At 38.5% G+C, this 15,280-nt stretch overlaps 2 protein-coding genes and 1 long non-coding RNA gene across 7 annotated transcripts; all 3 read left to right on the top strand.

Annotated features, from left to right (window-relative positions):
* The first annotated feature begins 668 nt into the window (after positions 1–668).
* On the top strand, positions 669–4,409 carry LOC126686851 (pentatricopeptide repeat-containing protein At1g63400-like). 3 transcript variants are annotated; one of them, XM_056106159.1, is made up of 3 exons: positions 669–1,625; positions 2,016–3,654; positions 4,309–4,409. In XM_056106159.1, the coding sequence occupies exons 1-2, from the start codon at positions 785–787 to the stop codon at positions 3,422–3,424; spliced, it is 2,250 nt and encodes a 749-aa protein (XP_055962134.1). In that variant the 5' UTR covers positions 669–784; the 3' UTR covers positions 3,425–3,654; positions 4,309–4,409. The 3 variants fall into 3 exon arrangements, with proteins under 3 accessions (XP_055962134.1, XP_050237073.1, XP_050237075.1); XM_050381116.2 differs by having other exon boundaries at positions 669–3,526; positions 3,607–3,654; positions 4,309–4,397; XM_050381118.2 differs by having other exon boundaries at positions 669–3,654.
* Positions 4,399–5,723, top strand: LOC126686852 (uncharacterized). Its single transcript, XR_007644003.2, has 4 exons — positions 4,399–4,466; positions 4,639–4,723; positions 5,060–5,117; positions 5,193–5,723. It is a non-coding gene; the product is annotated as an uncharacterized LOC126686852 (long non-coding RNA).
* Positions 5,724–7,418: 1,695 nt separating this feature from the next.
* LOC126686671 (eukaryotic translation initiation factor 4G) lies at positions 7,419–15,248 on the top strand. 3 transcript variants are annotated; one of them, XM_050380820.2, is made up of 11 exons: positions 7,419–7,664; positions 7,753–7,947; positions 8,053–8,195; positions 8,324–8,476; positions 8,655–8,728; positions 8,816–8,872; positions 9,213–10,616; positions 10,713–10,916; positions 11,004–13,903; positions 14,468–14,662; positions 14,753–15,248. In XM_050380820.2, exons 2-11 carry the CDS (start codon positions 7,781–7,783, stop codon positions 15,081–15,083), a joined length of 5,628 nt encoding a protein of 1,875 aa, XP_050236777.1. In that variant the 5' UTR covers positions 7,419–7,664; positions 7,753–7,780; the 3' UTR covers positions 15,084–15,248. The 3 variants fall into 3 exon arrangements, with proteins under 3 accessions (XP_050236777.1, XP_050236775.1, XP_050236774.1); XM_050380818.2 differs by having other exon boundaries at positions 8,327–8,476; positions 10,713–13,903; XM_050380817.2 differs by having other exon boundaries at positions 10,713–13,903.
* Positions 15,249–15,280: the final 32 nt, after the last annotated feature.

Raw genomic sequence — 15,280 nt, 5'->3', positions numbered from 1 at the left:
GAGTGTTTGACATTGTATTTTAGTCACTATTTTGGAGTTCTGGAAATTGCTGAAAATATATATATTTTTAAAATTAATTTAAATTAAACAAATAAAAAATAGACTTGAAAACTGGCAAGCAATGAAGTACGTAAATTTCGACAAAGTTGCGTGTCCCGTTTCGGAAACGTTTCAAAAACCAGAAACTCTCGGAAACTCATAAGGAAACGTTTCGGGCCGTTTCCATAAATAAAAAAAATTATATAATTATAAAAAAACCTAAAAAATTCTCAACAAATAATTTTTATGAATCAATTACTCACAATTTTTATTATTTACTTTATCTATAAAATAGTTTGTTTTTTTATTTTTGTTGGATTTAATTATGTTTGATTTATTTTATTAATTGACATAAATATATAAATAAAATTTAATATATATATAGCATTTTATAATTTCTAATATTATAAATATATCCTTATATTTTTATTATTTACACGTTTCCTTCACGTTTTGTGTCCTTTATTTTAAAATTTTATCTTTTTTCCGTATCCGTTTCGTATCGTTTCTGTTTCCGTGCTACATAGCTGGCAAGTATTGGTTTTTGACCCAAACGAGGCCTTGAGAAAGGGAGCCCAAAACGAGAGAAACTGAACTAACATCCATACTTAGCCCAATAACTATGAAAACTGGACAGAAGCTTTACTATCAACGCTGCAGAGAGCTTCCCGCTTACCAAGCGCCGCTAGTCTGATACGAAAGAAAGGCAGCACCGTCTACGGCCAACTCGTCGGCCACTCTCCGGATGTCTGCTAAAGTGCGCAGGCTGGGCAATTCTCTGAAGGTCCAATCTTCCTTACCTTTCTTCAGACACTCTCATATTTGCTATTCTAAGACCCTAAACCCTTATTTCCTACTACAACACCACTCCCATTCTTCCAATTCTCATACAACTTTTGATTATTTCTATCAGTTTTCCCCTTTTTACCCCTCTACTCCCAATCCTAACCATCATTTGAGCTCTTTAAATTCCAATGAGCGACGTCTATTAGTTGTTGGATTAGGTACACTTATAAAGCTCGGACAAACTTACCTTTTAAAGGGGTTTTCCCATAATTTTTGTCCTTCATTCTTGGTTAACATCATGCGGCTGTTGGATAACCGTCAAACCGCATTTGCATTTTTCAAATTCGTTTTTCATATTCACTCTGACGCCTCAGTTCACTCTTACTGCTCTGCCGCCCATCTCTTGGCTGCTGAAGATCTCCAGTTACTCGCACAAGATGTTATTTCTTGGGTTATTCAGAGACTTGGGGCTAGCTGGAGTACACAGTTGGTGGAGATTATGTGGGCTAATCACCACAGATATGAGTCTGACTTCTCTGTTCTTAATACTCTCATGCGAGGCTTTATGAATGCTGGAATGCCTCAGGAGGCATTGGAGATTGTGGTTAGGATGAGGGACGTCGGTGTCAGGCCAAGTTCATCAGCTATTTCAATTCTTTTCAGGCTGCTTCTCAGAGTGGGTGATTATGGTAGCGTTTGGAAGTTACTAAGGGGCATGATTCGTGAAGGTCCTCTCCCCTGTAATCATAATTTCAACATCATGATTCTTTGTTTTTGTCAGAAAGGCTATCTTCAAGTTGGTGAGAGTTTGTTATTTGTTATGCAAAAGTTTAGGTGTCAACCTGATGTTTATGCGTATAACATTTTAATAAATGCATATCGAACAAGGGGCAGGACTTCCGATGCTCTTGGGTTGTTGCATTTGATGATTAAAAATGGATGTAAACCTAGCTCAATTACATTCAGCACTATTATAACTGCGTTTTGCAATGAGGGAAATGTGATGGAAGCACGTAAACTTTTTGATGGAATCCAAGAGGTGGGTCTTTCTCCCAATGTTTCTATGTATAACACTTTGATGAACGGATATTTTAAGGCAAGGAATGCTTGCCAGGCAAATATGTTATACGAAGAAATGAGAAACAAGGGTATATCTCCTGATGGTGCAACTTTTAATATTTTGGTCGCAGGGAATCAAAAGTATGGTAGAGAAGAGGATAGCAAGAGGTTGTTCAGGCACTTATCAGGTTTGAATCCAGATTGTTCATTATATGATATATCTGTTGCAGGGCTGTGTTGGGCAGGTAAGTTGGATGAGGCCATGGAATGTTTAGAGGATTTGCTTGAAAAAGGAATACCTCTAAGTGTAATTGCGTTTAATTCCGTAATTTCAGCTTATAGCATGGCAGGGTTTGAAGAGAATGCCCATAAAGCATATAAAGTCATGGCTATGTTTGATGTCCTTCCATCATCTTCCACATGCAGTTCTCTGCTTTTGGGTTTATCTAAGAAGGGAAGACTGCAAGAAGCAAGGAACCTCTTGTATAAGATGCTAGAGAAAGATTTCCCCATCAACAAAGTTGCTTATACAGTGCTTTTAGATGGATATTTCAAGGTAGGGGATACAGCTGGGGCTCACAGTCTGTGGCATGAGATGGAAGCAAGGGGGATGTATCCTGATGCCGTCGCCTTCTCAGCATTTATTGATGGCCTTTCCAAAGCTGGCTTGGTGGAGGAGGGATATGAAGTATTTTTGGAAATGTTAAGGAAAGGTTTTGTGCCTAACAACTTTATATATAACTCATTGATCCAAGGATTTTGCAATTGTGGCAAGCTCGATGAAGCATTAAAGCTGGAGAACAAGATGAGGCAAAATGGTCTGCTTCCTGATACTTTTACTATGAACATCATCATTAATGGATTCTGTAAAGAGGGCAGAATGAGGTCTGCACACGATACTTTTGTAGACATGCGTCGTATTGGGTTGACCCCAGATGTCATTACCTATAACACATTGATTGGTGGCTATTGTAAAGTGTCAGACATGGTTAGTGCAGATGACTTCGTGAACAGAATGTGTGCGACTGGGTGGGACCCTGATATTACCACCTACAATATACGTATTCATGGATCCTGCATTAGTCGAAAAATGAGTCAAGCTGTGATGATGCTGGATGAGCTTATGGCAGTTGGCATTGTTCCAGACACTGTAACATACAATATTTTGATGAATGCTGTATGTACTGACATATTAGACCGTGCTATGATTTTAACGGCAAAATTGCTAAAGATGGCTTTTGTTCCAAACGTCGTTACTACCAATGTTCTGCTGTCTCACTTTTGCAAGCAAGGGATGCCTGAGAAGACCTTAATTTGGAGTCAGAAGTTAAGTGATATTTCCTTTAATTTTGATGAGATTTCTAATAAAATTATGGATAAAGCCTACCTTAAGATACATAACAATGCTAAACAATTAAGTGCAGCATCTGAAAAGTGCCTTTTCATGGATTTTCTTATGTACAATATATACGACTATTTTAGAAGGACCCTGGATAACAAACGTAAGGATCCAGTTGAACAGACTGAAAAATGGTTATAGAATATTTGGGGAAACTTGAGCGATATCTAATGGGAGAGATAAAACTTGGTGTTTGTGTTGCCCAAATCAGCCGTGAAATTTGAGCGATATCTGATGGCAGAGGTGATTAAAGTTTCAATCTTGTCTGCATGAAGGGATGTTGACTTCAAAGGCATAACACCTCTACTTTTTCCTTAATTTAGGTACTGACTGTTGGTTCTGAGGTTGGGGAAGTTGAGGCTGGAAAGAAGGTAATTGTCTGGCTCATTCTAATTAAGGGAATTAGGTTTGAATCGCTGTGATGCTGTTAATTCACACTGCTGTAAATTTTTTATTTTCCAGTACCGTATGATCCCACGTGTGATTTTGAACCTCATAGGATGCAACTTTGGCTATTTACACTGGTCCGTCTTGCCTGTTTTGCAGTTTCTTTTCTCAGATATAAATGCTTTTGGGCCAAGTTGAACTACAACTATGACACTTGTGTGAACTGAATAAGTGACTTGTATATTCTTTGGAGTGAACTTGATAAACATAATATGCCATCCTTTGATGTTTAACTGCCGTGAGAAGTGATTTTTTCAAAGACTTTAAATTATTCTTCTGCTTAATCAAGCAAGATACTCTGTCATAGTTGATGATTTAAGCACAAACATTGTTCCAAGGACTCTGATGTCCGACTAAATGCTGATCTTTGAGTGGGAATTCACTAGGGTTATCTTAGCACCTCCGACATTATTTCCTAAGTAACCTATGATAATTTTGTTACATTTGGGTTTGAAATGCTTGTTTGTCTGTTAAAGTTCTTTGACATATCTCGTTTTTATCACTATTGTTTTGCTAATTTATATGGTTGCTACTATTTGTTTGTGTTTCCATTGATCAGATTGTTTGGAATTATGCAGGTTGCTTTAGGAACAGATGCCAGGCACTGCTTTTGCAAAGCTGGTGATTTGATGGCTGTGGTTGAGTAAATTTCAGCATTTTGGCAGGAATTGTTCAGGGCACAATTGATACACTTCCATCAAATTAGTTATGTTGCATTGCGTACTTGATATGGAGAGTAAGTTCTATTATCTTTTATAATACTCCATCTTTTAAATTTACATAGTTGCCTTTCATGGTAGATAGTATATTTTTTGGACATTCAGTCTTATACTATCGTGTGCTTACTTCTTTGTTTTACATGTTTGCATCTAAATTCTTATTTATGCTTTAAGGTCTTTTATTGGCAGGAAAGCCTTTTTGAAGCAGTTCCCTCAGGTGCCACGCAGACCTACAGGATCTCTATTGAGTCTCATTTGGCCCAGTGTGAGGCAAGTGAGTAAAGTTGGCGTGTTTCATATATTTTTTTTTTGCTCTTCCTTTGATACATATTGCACTATATGTGAATTTTAGAAGTAAAAGTTTTTGTAGATAAACCTTTACTGTGTGGTCAAATGCCTTGGTGTTTGTGTTAATTGGCATATTGTGCCTGCCATTCTGGCTGATCATAGTTATTTTACGAGAAAAGGGGATTTGAATCAAATAATGCCAAACCGTTTATTTATGATGATTTTCCAATTTTTAAAAGTTCAATTTTCTTGTTTCATTTATTTAGTTATTTATTTATTTTGGCATTGTGGCTTATTTTGAAATCAGTTTTTCCGCTTTCAGAAGACCGGCAGAAACATACAGGAGGAAGTTGATACGTCTATGTATGATTCTACTGCAGGTATATTGGCGCTACTTTGTTTAGATTTATTATTCTAATGTGGTGCACTTCTCTCAAGTTCATTGTCAAATTCAGATTTTCGGTATCGCGGGGATGCGTGCGATGGAGAAACAAACACTTATTATCTGCATGGAGGTCTTGACAGTACCAAGTCAGCAAAACATGACCAGAAGAAAAGGAAAGACCTTATATACTCTGCTGATTTTCCTTGTGGAAACAACGCAGCTGAGTCCCAACTGCGTGCATTGATGGGAAGTTGAGGCTCGAAGTGTACCCCATTGCGTATTTGATACGGAGGGTAAGCTCTATCAGGAAATTAGTTTTGTTTTATAAATCGATGTGCTAATGGGTTTTGGTGTAAAAACTTAGTGCCGAGAGACCTTGCGCCTTTTCATGAAAATAAATTTTGTGATGGCCATAAATTAGGGTAGAAACATGAAATCTTTGTTTTGTAGTGGCTGCTATCCAGTCTAAATGTTGCAATCAACTCACAGCTGCAACATTTGTTCTAGTGAACCAGCATTCATGGGTGTCAAATTTACTCTATTCTCTGAATTGATTTTACATCTTTCCGTGTTTTTCACAGTTAAAAGTAGTTTTCTGATATCTGCTACTGCTACCTTATGGGCAACTAATTATGCTTTTAGCACATGTTAACTATTCTTTATATCTTTGATTCAGCAATCAGCTCATTTAAGATTTGGTTTTAGAATTTCCGGACAAGTCTAAAATGTGAGAAATTCTTGGGTGAAACAAGTCTACCATGTAGGATTATGAAACTTTCTATTTAATGTGTGACGCAAGACGTAATTATTTACAACCACCAATTAACAAAAGACACATTAGTTAATGATTTTAATATGTTTTATTTAAAAATGAAGTTTTGAATATTGACATGGTGAATTTTAAGCAGTTCAAAGTTACATGAGAGAGCCAATATATTGCTCTTTTAATTTGTCACAGGAGAATGCATTTGGATAAAAGGGAAATTGAAGATGAAGTATTCATATAATAATAGGCCGATAATGGAAAAAACTGAACAATATGGCCCATCTTCTGGTATTGGATAAGACAAGTTTTAGATAGATTGTCCAATCTTTCCTGAACTCCAATATACAAGACAAGGCCTCAAAGTCTTCAGCTTACACGTTAACATACAGTGTGCCATGTCCATGCCACAAATGCATATAGTGTCGTCAGCCATTCAAAATTGGCAAAATGAATATATTCATCCCTACACTTTTCATATTTTTAGTAATTGTTCCTACTCTTATATTTATAAGCATTGAATCCTTATAATTTTAATTGAATAGATGTTGGATATGTTCATTACAAAAGGTGTTAAAGGTGCTAGCAGTGTCAATTAAATTAGAAAAAATAACTATTTTAGAAACTTATGTTAATTAAAAAAAAGGTATATAAACTAAGTATTTTGAGCTATAATGGTATATGAATACGACTTTCCTTATTTATTATCTTATAAAAAAAGATATCCCATGGATTAAGTAAATGATTCTATCATAATGTATCTAAAGTTACCATGAAAAGTAATCACATAATCGGATTTATTAAATGAATGTGACATACTTAAAAAAAATCTAAAATATTACAATCCACCATAATAGAAAGAAAATCAATATCAAATATTTTTAGTATTCCATCTATTTTTCAATCTAATCATTTATTGTTATCTGTTTGACAGAATCATAATTTATATTTGCATGGTAAAAGAATACAAGATAAATTTTTAAGTCTAACTAAAATTTATAGTATATGTTAACTATTTAGATATAATATTTTATCAGGAAGAAATTTTTTGTCATGTTGACTATTTAAATTTGTTTTGTCTCAATATATATTATTTATATTTACCATATGCTTTAAATGACCTTCCACAAAAATATATTTGATTTCATGTCATACATCAACTTTTCATAAAAATAATTAAAAAAAAAACATAATTATTTTCAAATAATTAAAAAAAAAACATAATTATTTTTTAAAAAACATAATTATTAAAATCAGAGAGAGGGTAGTTTTCTCCATTATTTTAAGCAATCAAAATATTAATATATAAACCGCAGATTATGTGGTTGAAGGTCCGAGCCCATGAAATCCAAATGGTCTTAACTCTTCAGCTGCAAAAACTACAGCGGTAACAAAAGAATACCAAATAGGGAGGGAAAACGGTGGTTGTGGCGGCGCGTGGAGTTCAAGTATAAAAAAAGGAAAGTAGAGAGACCCATTCGATTTCGATCTCCTAAAAAACCTACGATACCTTTTGACCACACTCTGCCTCTCTTCACTATTTGTTAATTAAGTTTTGGATTAAAATAATTATAATTTAATTATCTCAACTCAAGCAAAGCAATCATCTTTGTTTTTTTACTCACCAATTTGTTTCTCCCCCCTCCTCTCTCTCGTTTGTTTTTAATTACTAGTATTAAAAATAATAATCACAATCACATCGGTGGCGAGTATGGTGGTAATTACCCTCCATTAAAACCCTAATTTCCATCTCTCTTCTCACACTCCCCACTTTCACAGGTATCATCTCACCACCTCTTTTTCTAATTTTATTTACTTACCATTACATTCTTATTGCTCAATTTTATTCGATCTCTTTCCTCTTCAGATTAAACGTTTCACCTCCAATCTTATATATGTCCTTCAATCAATCAAGGTCCGATAAGAACGACTTTCAGTTTCGCAAATCAGGACGATCCGCCGCTTCTAATCCGCAGCGGTCCTCCTCTGGTTCTTACGCTAAGGGCGGCGCCGCCGGCCCTCCCGCCCCTTCTCCCTCTTCCTCTCTCTCCTCCAACCGCAGGTATTTTGATTTTTTTTTAATTTAACAATAATCTCTGCTGCGTTTTGTTTCCAATTTATTAGGGTTTTTCTTATGGATTATTTGTTTCATTATTTTGTATGGTAGTTTTAAAAAGTCGAATAATCATCATGGGCAAGGAGGGCAATCTAGGGTAAACGTGCCTGCTTTCACTACTTCTGATTCTGCCAACGCTACTCCCCAGCGTAATTTACAGAATGGTGGTGCTCATGTGCAGCCCCCCTTACATGGTATGCTTTCATCTACACCACACCTTTTTAAAGGAATCTACTAACTCTACACTTTTATTTGCGCTGTGGGCATTTAGAAATATAAAAGTTACAGTCTTTTATTTTAATGGCGTTTTGTTATTATGTAGCAGGGGTATCTGATGCACCTGTTTCATTTGGCACTGCCAAGCCAGTTGAAACACCCACCACTCATAGGAGCTCCCGACCTGTCCCTAAAGCTCCAACATCTCAACCACCCACCTTGACTTCTGAGACTGCCTCTGCTTTGCCGCCTCCTAACCGTAAGTTTTCATTAAGTTTGCCATGTATGCATCAGAATTTAGTCTTTCCAATTTTATTATCTGATGTATGTCTGTCATTTTCAGCCGTCACTTATGTTTTCTACTGCCAGTGTCAGTCTCAGTGTTCTTTTCTAATATAAGCTGAATCTTTTATAATGTTTCTTTTTCACCGACACAGCATCTGGAGACGCATCCAAAGGATTCTCTTTTCAGTTTGGCTCTTTAGGTCCTGCCGCCCTCAATGGGATGCAGGTATGTTTCTCTTATTTTATCTTTTAACTGCGACATTTGCTAGTTCTCTTTCTTTTTCCTTTAATAACCAAAGGATCCGTCTTCTAGATTCCTGCTCGAACAAGCTCTGCACCTCCAAATTTGGATGAGCAGAAACATGATCAGGTAGGTAATTTGTTTTCCTTATTTTTTATTCTGAATCTTGCGATTTAGTAACAATAAAAGATGTGTAGGGTTTAGGAGATTATTAGATTGTTCAGGAAAGTAGATGACTTACTTTATTAACCCTTCCATTTTGTTCTGATACTAGTGACATAGGCTAGCCATGTTTCTGCGTTTAATGAAATCTTTTCAAATAGATACAATTTGATACTTGATACTACTACTTAATGAAGCTAGGAACCACTGATTTCACAGCTGATGATAATTGTCTCTCTTTTTTATTAACATAATGTAATCAAATGAAAGCATGCGTTAATTATTATGTTTTCTTTTTATCTTGCAGGCACGCCATGATGCCTTCAGATCTGGCCCTCCACTACCAACATCTACTCTTAAGCAACAATTACCAAGGAAGGATGTAAATACAGTTGATCATTCTAATGCTGGGGAGGCTCATCCAGTGCCCAAAGCCAAAAAAGATGTCCAAGTCTCAACTGCACCACCTGGGAGTCACCCACAGAAATCTTCAGCCATTCCTTTACCTATGACTTCTATGCAAATGCCATTTCACCAGCCGCCAGTGTCTGTCCAATTCGGTGGTCCAAACCCACAGATTCAATCTCAAGGTGTTCCACCGACTCCAATACAAGTACCGATGCCCATGGCTGCACTACCAATGGGCAATGCTCCCCAAGTTCAACAACCAATGTTTGTTCAAGGTCTTCAGCACCCGCATCCAATGCAATCTCAGGGAATCTTACATCAAGGCCAGGGCTTAAGTTTTACACCTCAAATGGGTCCTCAGCTGCCTTCTCAATTAGGCAATTTAGGAATTGGGATCACCTCACAGTATTCTCAACCACAGGGAGGGAAATATGGTGGTCCTCGTAAAACAACTGTCAAGATTACTGATCCAAAGACACATGAAGAGCTGAGGCTTGATAAGCGGACAGATACATATTCTGATGGTACATCAGGACTGAGGTCTCATCCCAATCTACCTCAATCACAACCACTTCCATCATTCCCACCTACTCATCCAATGAGTTATTTTCCCAACTCTTACAATCCAAATATGTATTATCAACCTTCGAGCTCTGTACCACTGACAAGTGGTCAGATACCACCCAATTCTCAGCAGCCTAGATATAGCTACACTCTCAGCCAAGGTCCTCAAAACGTACCATTTGTGAATCCTTCTGCTGTTAATTCTTTGCCGAACAACAAGTCTGGGACTTCAGTGCATATTGCGGCAGATCTTTCAACCTTAGAACATGCTCGTGATGTGCATAATGCGCATAATGTTATCTCATCAGCTTCTACAGGAACAGTACAGGTGAAAGTGAAGCCATCAGTTAGCTCGGTTGGCGAGAAGGTTGTGGACTCTCCATCATTCAGTAATTCATCTTCCCTTGATAAGGGTACATCCAATAAACCTTCAAGGCCTTCTGTGGAATCTAGCTCATCTCAAGCTCGGAAAGATGTGGAGAATGTCCCAGAAAGTTCTTTACAGCATTTAAAATCTGTTGATGATTCTTCAGCCTCAAAGTCATCGCAAATTGCAGCCAGACAGTATGCGGCAGTTGCTGTTGATAGTGGGGTGCTCAATTCATCGACACCTGCTCAGTCTGAGGAATCAGTGAGCAACACTGATAGCAAAAGAAAGGAAACTCTGGGTAGGTCAAATTCCATTAAGGATCATCAGAAGAAACAAGGAAAAAGAGGATATGTTCAGTCCCAGAATCAGGTATGCTGCTGTTTGCATTTGAGGACCTTTTCTCTTTTCTTATCATCCAATTTTGTTGTTTAGAATTTTTTTCTGGTATGGGTTTGTCTTTTACAGATTGGTGGGCTATCTGCTGCAGCGTCAACTGTTCCTTCTCATTCATTTGAACTGAATGCATCTTCTAATAGTGGAATTTCTGACTCCATAGAGACTAAAACGATCACATCGTCATTATCTTTAAGTAAAGAGGATTTGGCAGAGTCATTCCAGGTATCTGTCCCACTGATCAGTGCTTCAACTTCGGATATATCTGAACCCAAGGTTGGTGATTCTGGAGAATGTCTGCGAGGTATTTCTGAGGCTGCAAATGTTGCTGATCATGCTAAGGTAGATGGTTCTTCCGTGCAGGAACATCTTAAATATGAAACTCAGAGGCCTGAAGGGCAAGCAGAAAAAGAACTGCTTGAAATTTCCAAACAAGATGCTAATATATCAGAGATCTCTCCAGGGCCTATTACGTCAAAGTCTGTAGACCTTGATCAAACTCAGAAAGATGTTGCTTTGACGGATACAGTACTGGGCAATGAGGTTTTAACTCTAGAGACCACACCTGAAGGACTGAATGATCATGTGGCTTGCTACATAGAAAATAACAAGAATTTAGATAATACAGATGTCACTGTATCCAGAAATCTGGATTCTGGGGAAGTTGGGAAATCTCAGAGTGATGTGACCACGACATTGGATGTATCTTCAAGCAAAATTTATAATGTTAATGATAAAGAAATTTCTGTTATAAAATCCAGTGCATCAGATCAAGAGGGAGATTCTGCTCTGATTGCTGGTCTTTCTGAGGCAACTTCAAAAGGTGAAGTTCTGGAAAATAGTGGGAATGGGTTGGGCACCCTTGGAGTATCTAGTTCTAGGGAGAAAGCTGTTGAGCTTACTAGGTCAAAGAGTTCTGCTGGCAAACTGAAGAAGAAAAGAAAAGAAATTCTCCAGAAAGCAGATGCTGCTGGGACCATTTCTGATCTTTACATGGCGTACAAGGGTCCTGAAGAAAAAAAGGAAAATATTGTTTCTTCTGAAACAACAGAAAGCACTTCCGCTAACTCTAATTTGAAGCTGGAATTTTCAGGTGCACTGCAAGCGGACTCCGTGGCAAGTGAGAAAGGCATCCAGAATAAAGCTGAGCCGGATGACTGGGAAGATGCTGCTGATATTTCTACACCAAAGCTGGAAACTTCTGATATTGGGGAACGAGGTCTTGGTGGAGCAGCACAACATGGCACAGATGGGAGTGCAATTACAGCAAAAAAGTATTCGAGAGATTTTCTTTTGAAATTTTCCGAGCAGTGTACTGAACTTCCAGAAAGGTTTGAAGTTACAGCTGATATTGCAGATATCATGATGAGTGTCGGTGTGTCTCATTTTGCTGAGCGAGATTCATATCCTAGTCCGGGCAGAGGTGGGGAGAGGTCGAATAATGGGCCTCGGATGGACCGGCGTGGGAGCGGTATGGCTGAAGATGAGCAATGGAATAAACAACCTGGCCCCTTTGGCATTGGGAGGGATTTGCGGTTGGATGTTGGTTTTGGAGGCAATACAGGTTTCCGGCCTGGCCAAGGAGGCAATTTTGGTGTTCTAAGAAATCCAAGAGTACAAAGTCCGGTTCAGTATACGGGCGGTATTCTAACTGGGCCTATGCAATCAATGGGTCCTCAGGGAGGTACGCAAAGAAGTAGCATAGATGCTGGCAGATGGCAGCGTGCTACTAATTTCCAGCAAAAGGGATTGATTCCTTCTCCTCATACTCCATTACAGATGATGCACAAGGCAGAAAGGAAGTATGAAGTGGGTAAAGTAACAGATGAAGAACAGGCCAAACAAAGACAGTTGAAAGCCATCTTGAACAAATTAACTCCTCAGAATTTTGAGAAACTTTTTGAGCAGGTAAAAGTGGTTAACATTGACAATGCTGTCACGCTAACTGGTGTTATCTCACAGATCTTTGATAAAGCTTTAATGGAGCCTACTTTCTGTGAAATGTATGCCAACTTTTGCCATCATCTTGCTGGAGAGTTGCCTGATTTTACTGAAGATAATGAAAAAATTACTTTCAAAAGGTTACTTCTGAACAAGTGCCAGGAAGAATTTGAGAGGGGGGAGAGGGAGCAAGAAGAAGCTAATAAAGCTGACGAGGAAGGCGAGACTAAACTGTCGGAAGAAGAAAGAGAAGTGAAGAGAACGAATGCTCGAAAAAGAATGCTCGGTAACATAAGACTAATAGGAGAGTTGTACAAGAAGAAAATGTTGACAGAGAGAATTATGCATGAATGCATCAAAAAGCTCCTGGGTCAGTATCAAAATCCTGATGAGGAAGATGTCGAGGCATTGTGCAAATTAATGAGCACAATTGGAGAGGAGATTGATCATCCCAAAGCCAAGGAGCATATGGATGCATATTTTGACAGGATGGCTAAGTTTTCAAACAACATGAAACTTTCTTCTAGGGTTAGATTCATGTTGAAGGATGCCATTGACTTGAGACGGAACAAATGGCAGCAGAGGAGGAAGGTGGAAGGGCCTAAGAAGATCGATGAAGTGCACAGAGATGCTGCTCAAGAACGACATCATCAAGCTAGTAGGCTGTCTCGTAATCCTAGCATGAACCCCTCTCCAAGAAGAGCACCTATGGATTTTGGTCAAAGAGGTTCAGCTATGTTATCCTCACCGAATGCGCAGATTGGGGGTTTCCACGGGCTGCCTGCTCAGGGTCGTGGGTATGGTAACCAGGATGCTCGCTTTGAGGAAAGACAGTCGTATGAGACTCGGACTTTGTCAGTCCCCTTGCCTCGACCTCTTGGGGATGATTCTATTACTTTGGGTCCCCAAGGCGGACTTGCAAGGGGAATGTCCTTTAGAGGGCCACTTGCAATGGCAGGTGCTCCTGTTGCTGATATTTCCCCCAATCCAGGTGACTCCAGGAGAATGACAGCTGGTTTGAATGGTTTTAGTACGGTGTCTGAGCGTCCTGTTTACAGTCAAAGGGATGAATACTTCTCAAGATTTCCAGATAGATTTGCAGTTCCATCTGCCTTTGATCAATCAAGTGCTCATGAGCGCAATATGAACTATGTAAACAGGGATCCTCGGAATCAAGATCGCAGTTTCGATAGACCTCATGCGATATCTCCACCCGGACCAGCTCAGGCACCGGCCTTCGCCCAAAATATACCTTCAGAAAAGGTGTGGCCTGAAGAACGCTTGCGAGACATGTCCATGGCAGCAATTAAAGAATTTTACAGGTATATTTGCATGCAGTTACTGTCCCAGGCATTTCTACTTTTTCTTTTTGGTTTTCAGTCTAGTTCTAGTAGGTTAAGTGCATTATCTGCTTCCTTTGATATTCTAATGATAACTCTTTTTGCTGAGAACTGTTTGCGGATATGATTCACTAATCACCTAATCTTCGGATTAAGGTTCCGTACAACAAGTACAGAATTGCGTGTTATGTGTGGGGGTTGTGTGTTATTGGACGGATTATCTATCAAGCCGTAAAGTACAGTCATAGCATGTCTGTTTAGTATTCGTGGTATCATGGAATCTTGCGCTTGTAAATATTTGTCCTTTGTGCTCTTTCTGCTGATAAAAGATTTTCTCTTTATCTTGGAAGAGATGAGAGACTAATTCATGTATGCTTTCATTAATAGATGTATAGTATTATGATGATGTGCTGCAAAATGGGAGGTGAATTTAACATTTTCACTTTGATACCGGAAGCCGTAAATTACAAATGATAATTGCTTGGCATACATTTGCATCACATTTCTGCTTGTTAATGTCTAACCGAAAATTATCTGATATTTCAGTGCCAGAGATGAGAAAGAAGTAGCCTTGTGCATTAAGGAATTAAGTTCCTCGAGTTTCCATCCTTCAATGATCTCTCTCTGGGTTACTGATTCATTTGAGAGAAAGGACATGGAGAGAGATCTTTTGGCTAAACTTCTTGTTAACCTCACAAGGTCTCAGGATGGGTTATTGACTCCGCCTCAGCTTGTTAAAGGGTAGGCAAAGTTTTAGCTGTTTGCATGCCAGTGGTTTCCCATAGTATGATTGTGGCAATAATGGATGTTTGTTTTGCTCATTTTCACCAGGTTTGAGTCGGTTCTCACGACTTTGGAGGATGCCGTTAATGATGCCCCCAAAGCAGCAGAGTTTCTGGGGCGAATGTTAGCCAAAGCTGTAGTAGAAAATGTGGTGCCATTGAGAGAAATTGGGCAGATATTACATGAAGGTGGAGAGGAGGCAGGGCGACTTCTTGAAATAGGGCTTGCGGGGGACGTTCTTGGAAGCACATTAGAGATCATAAGAGCAGAGAAGGGGGAAAAAGTGTTGAATGAGATTCGTATTAGCTCGAATTTACATTTGGAGGATTTCCGGCCTCCAGCTCCTAACAAATCAAGGATACTAGAAAATTTTATTTAAATGATAGTGACCCTCATTGTATCTTTGCTAGAAAAAGAAATCCATTGTCCAGTGCCTTCAGATACTTATATATTTTGCAAAAATATTTTTCAATGTGGGTCCATGGCGGGAATTTATATGAGGTTGGCATCTTGGTGTCATAATTTTATTTTTATTTCCTCTCAATTGAGCAATGGAGTCATCATTGGAGACCAACA

Source organism: Mercurialis annua, linkage group LG6 (assembly GCF_937616625.2).
Source record: "Mercurialis annua linkage group LG6, ddMerAnnu1.2, whole genome shotgun sequence".
Lineage (NCBI taxonomy): Eukaryota > Viridiplantae > Streptophyta > Magnoliopsida > Malpighiales > Euphorbiaceae > Mercurialis > Mercurialis annua.
This window is presented reverse-complemented; position numbering and strand designations above follow the sequence as displayed.

What these genes read in the sequence shown, in the direction of transcription:
- LOC126686851 (XM_050381118.2), top strand. Translation starts at nt 785, where the DNA reads ATGTCTGCTAAAGTGCGCAGGCTGGGCAATTCTCTGAAGGTCCAATCT.
- LOC126686671 (XM_050380817.2), top strand. Translation starts at nt 7,781, where the DNA reads ATGTCCTTCAATCAATCAAGGTCCGATAAGAACGACTTTCAGTTTCGC. An exon ending in TCTCTCTCCTCCAACCGCAG is followed by an intron (nt 7,948 to 8,052) that starts GTATTTTGATTT and finishes TTTGTATGGTAG; the next exon opens with TTTTAAAAAGTCGAATAATC. An exon ending in ATGTTCAGTCCCAGAATCAG is followed by an intron (nt 10,617 to 10,712) that starts GTATGCTGCTGT and finishes TGTCTTTTACAG; the next exon opens with ATTGGTGGGCTATCTGCTGC.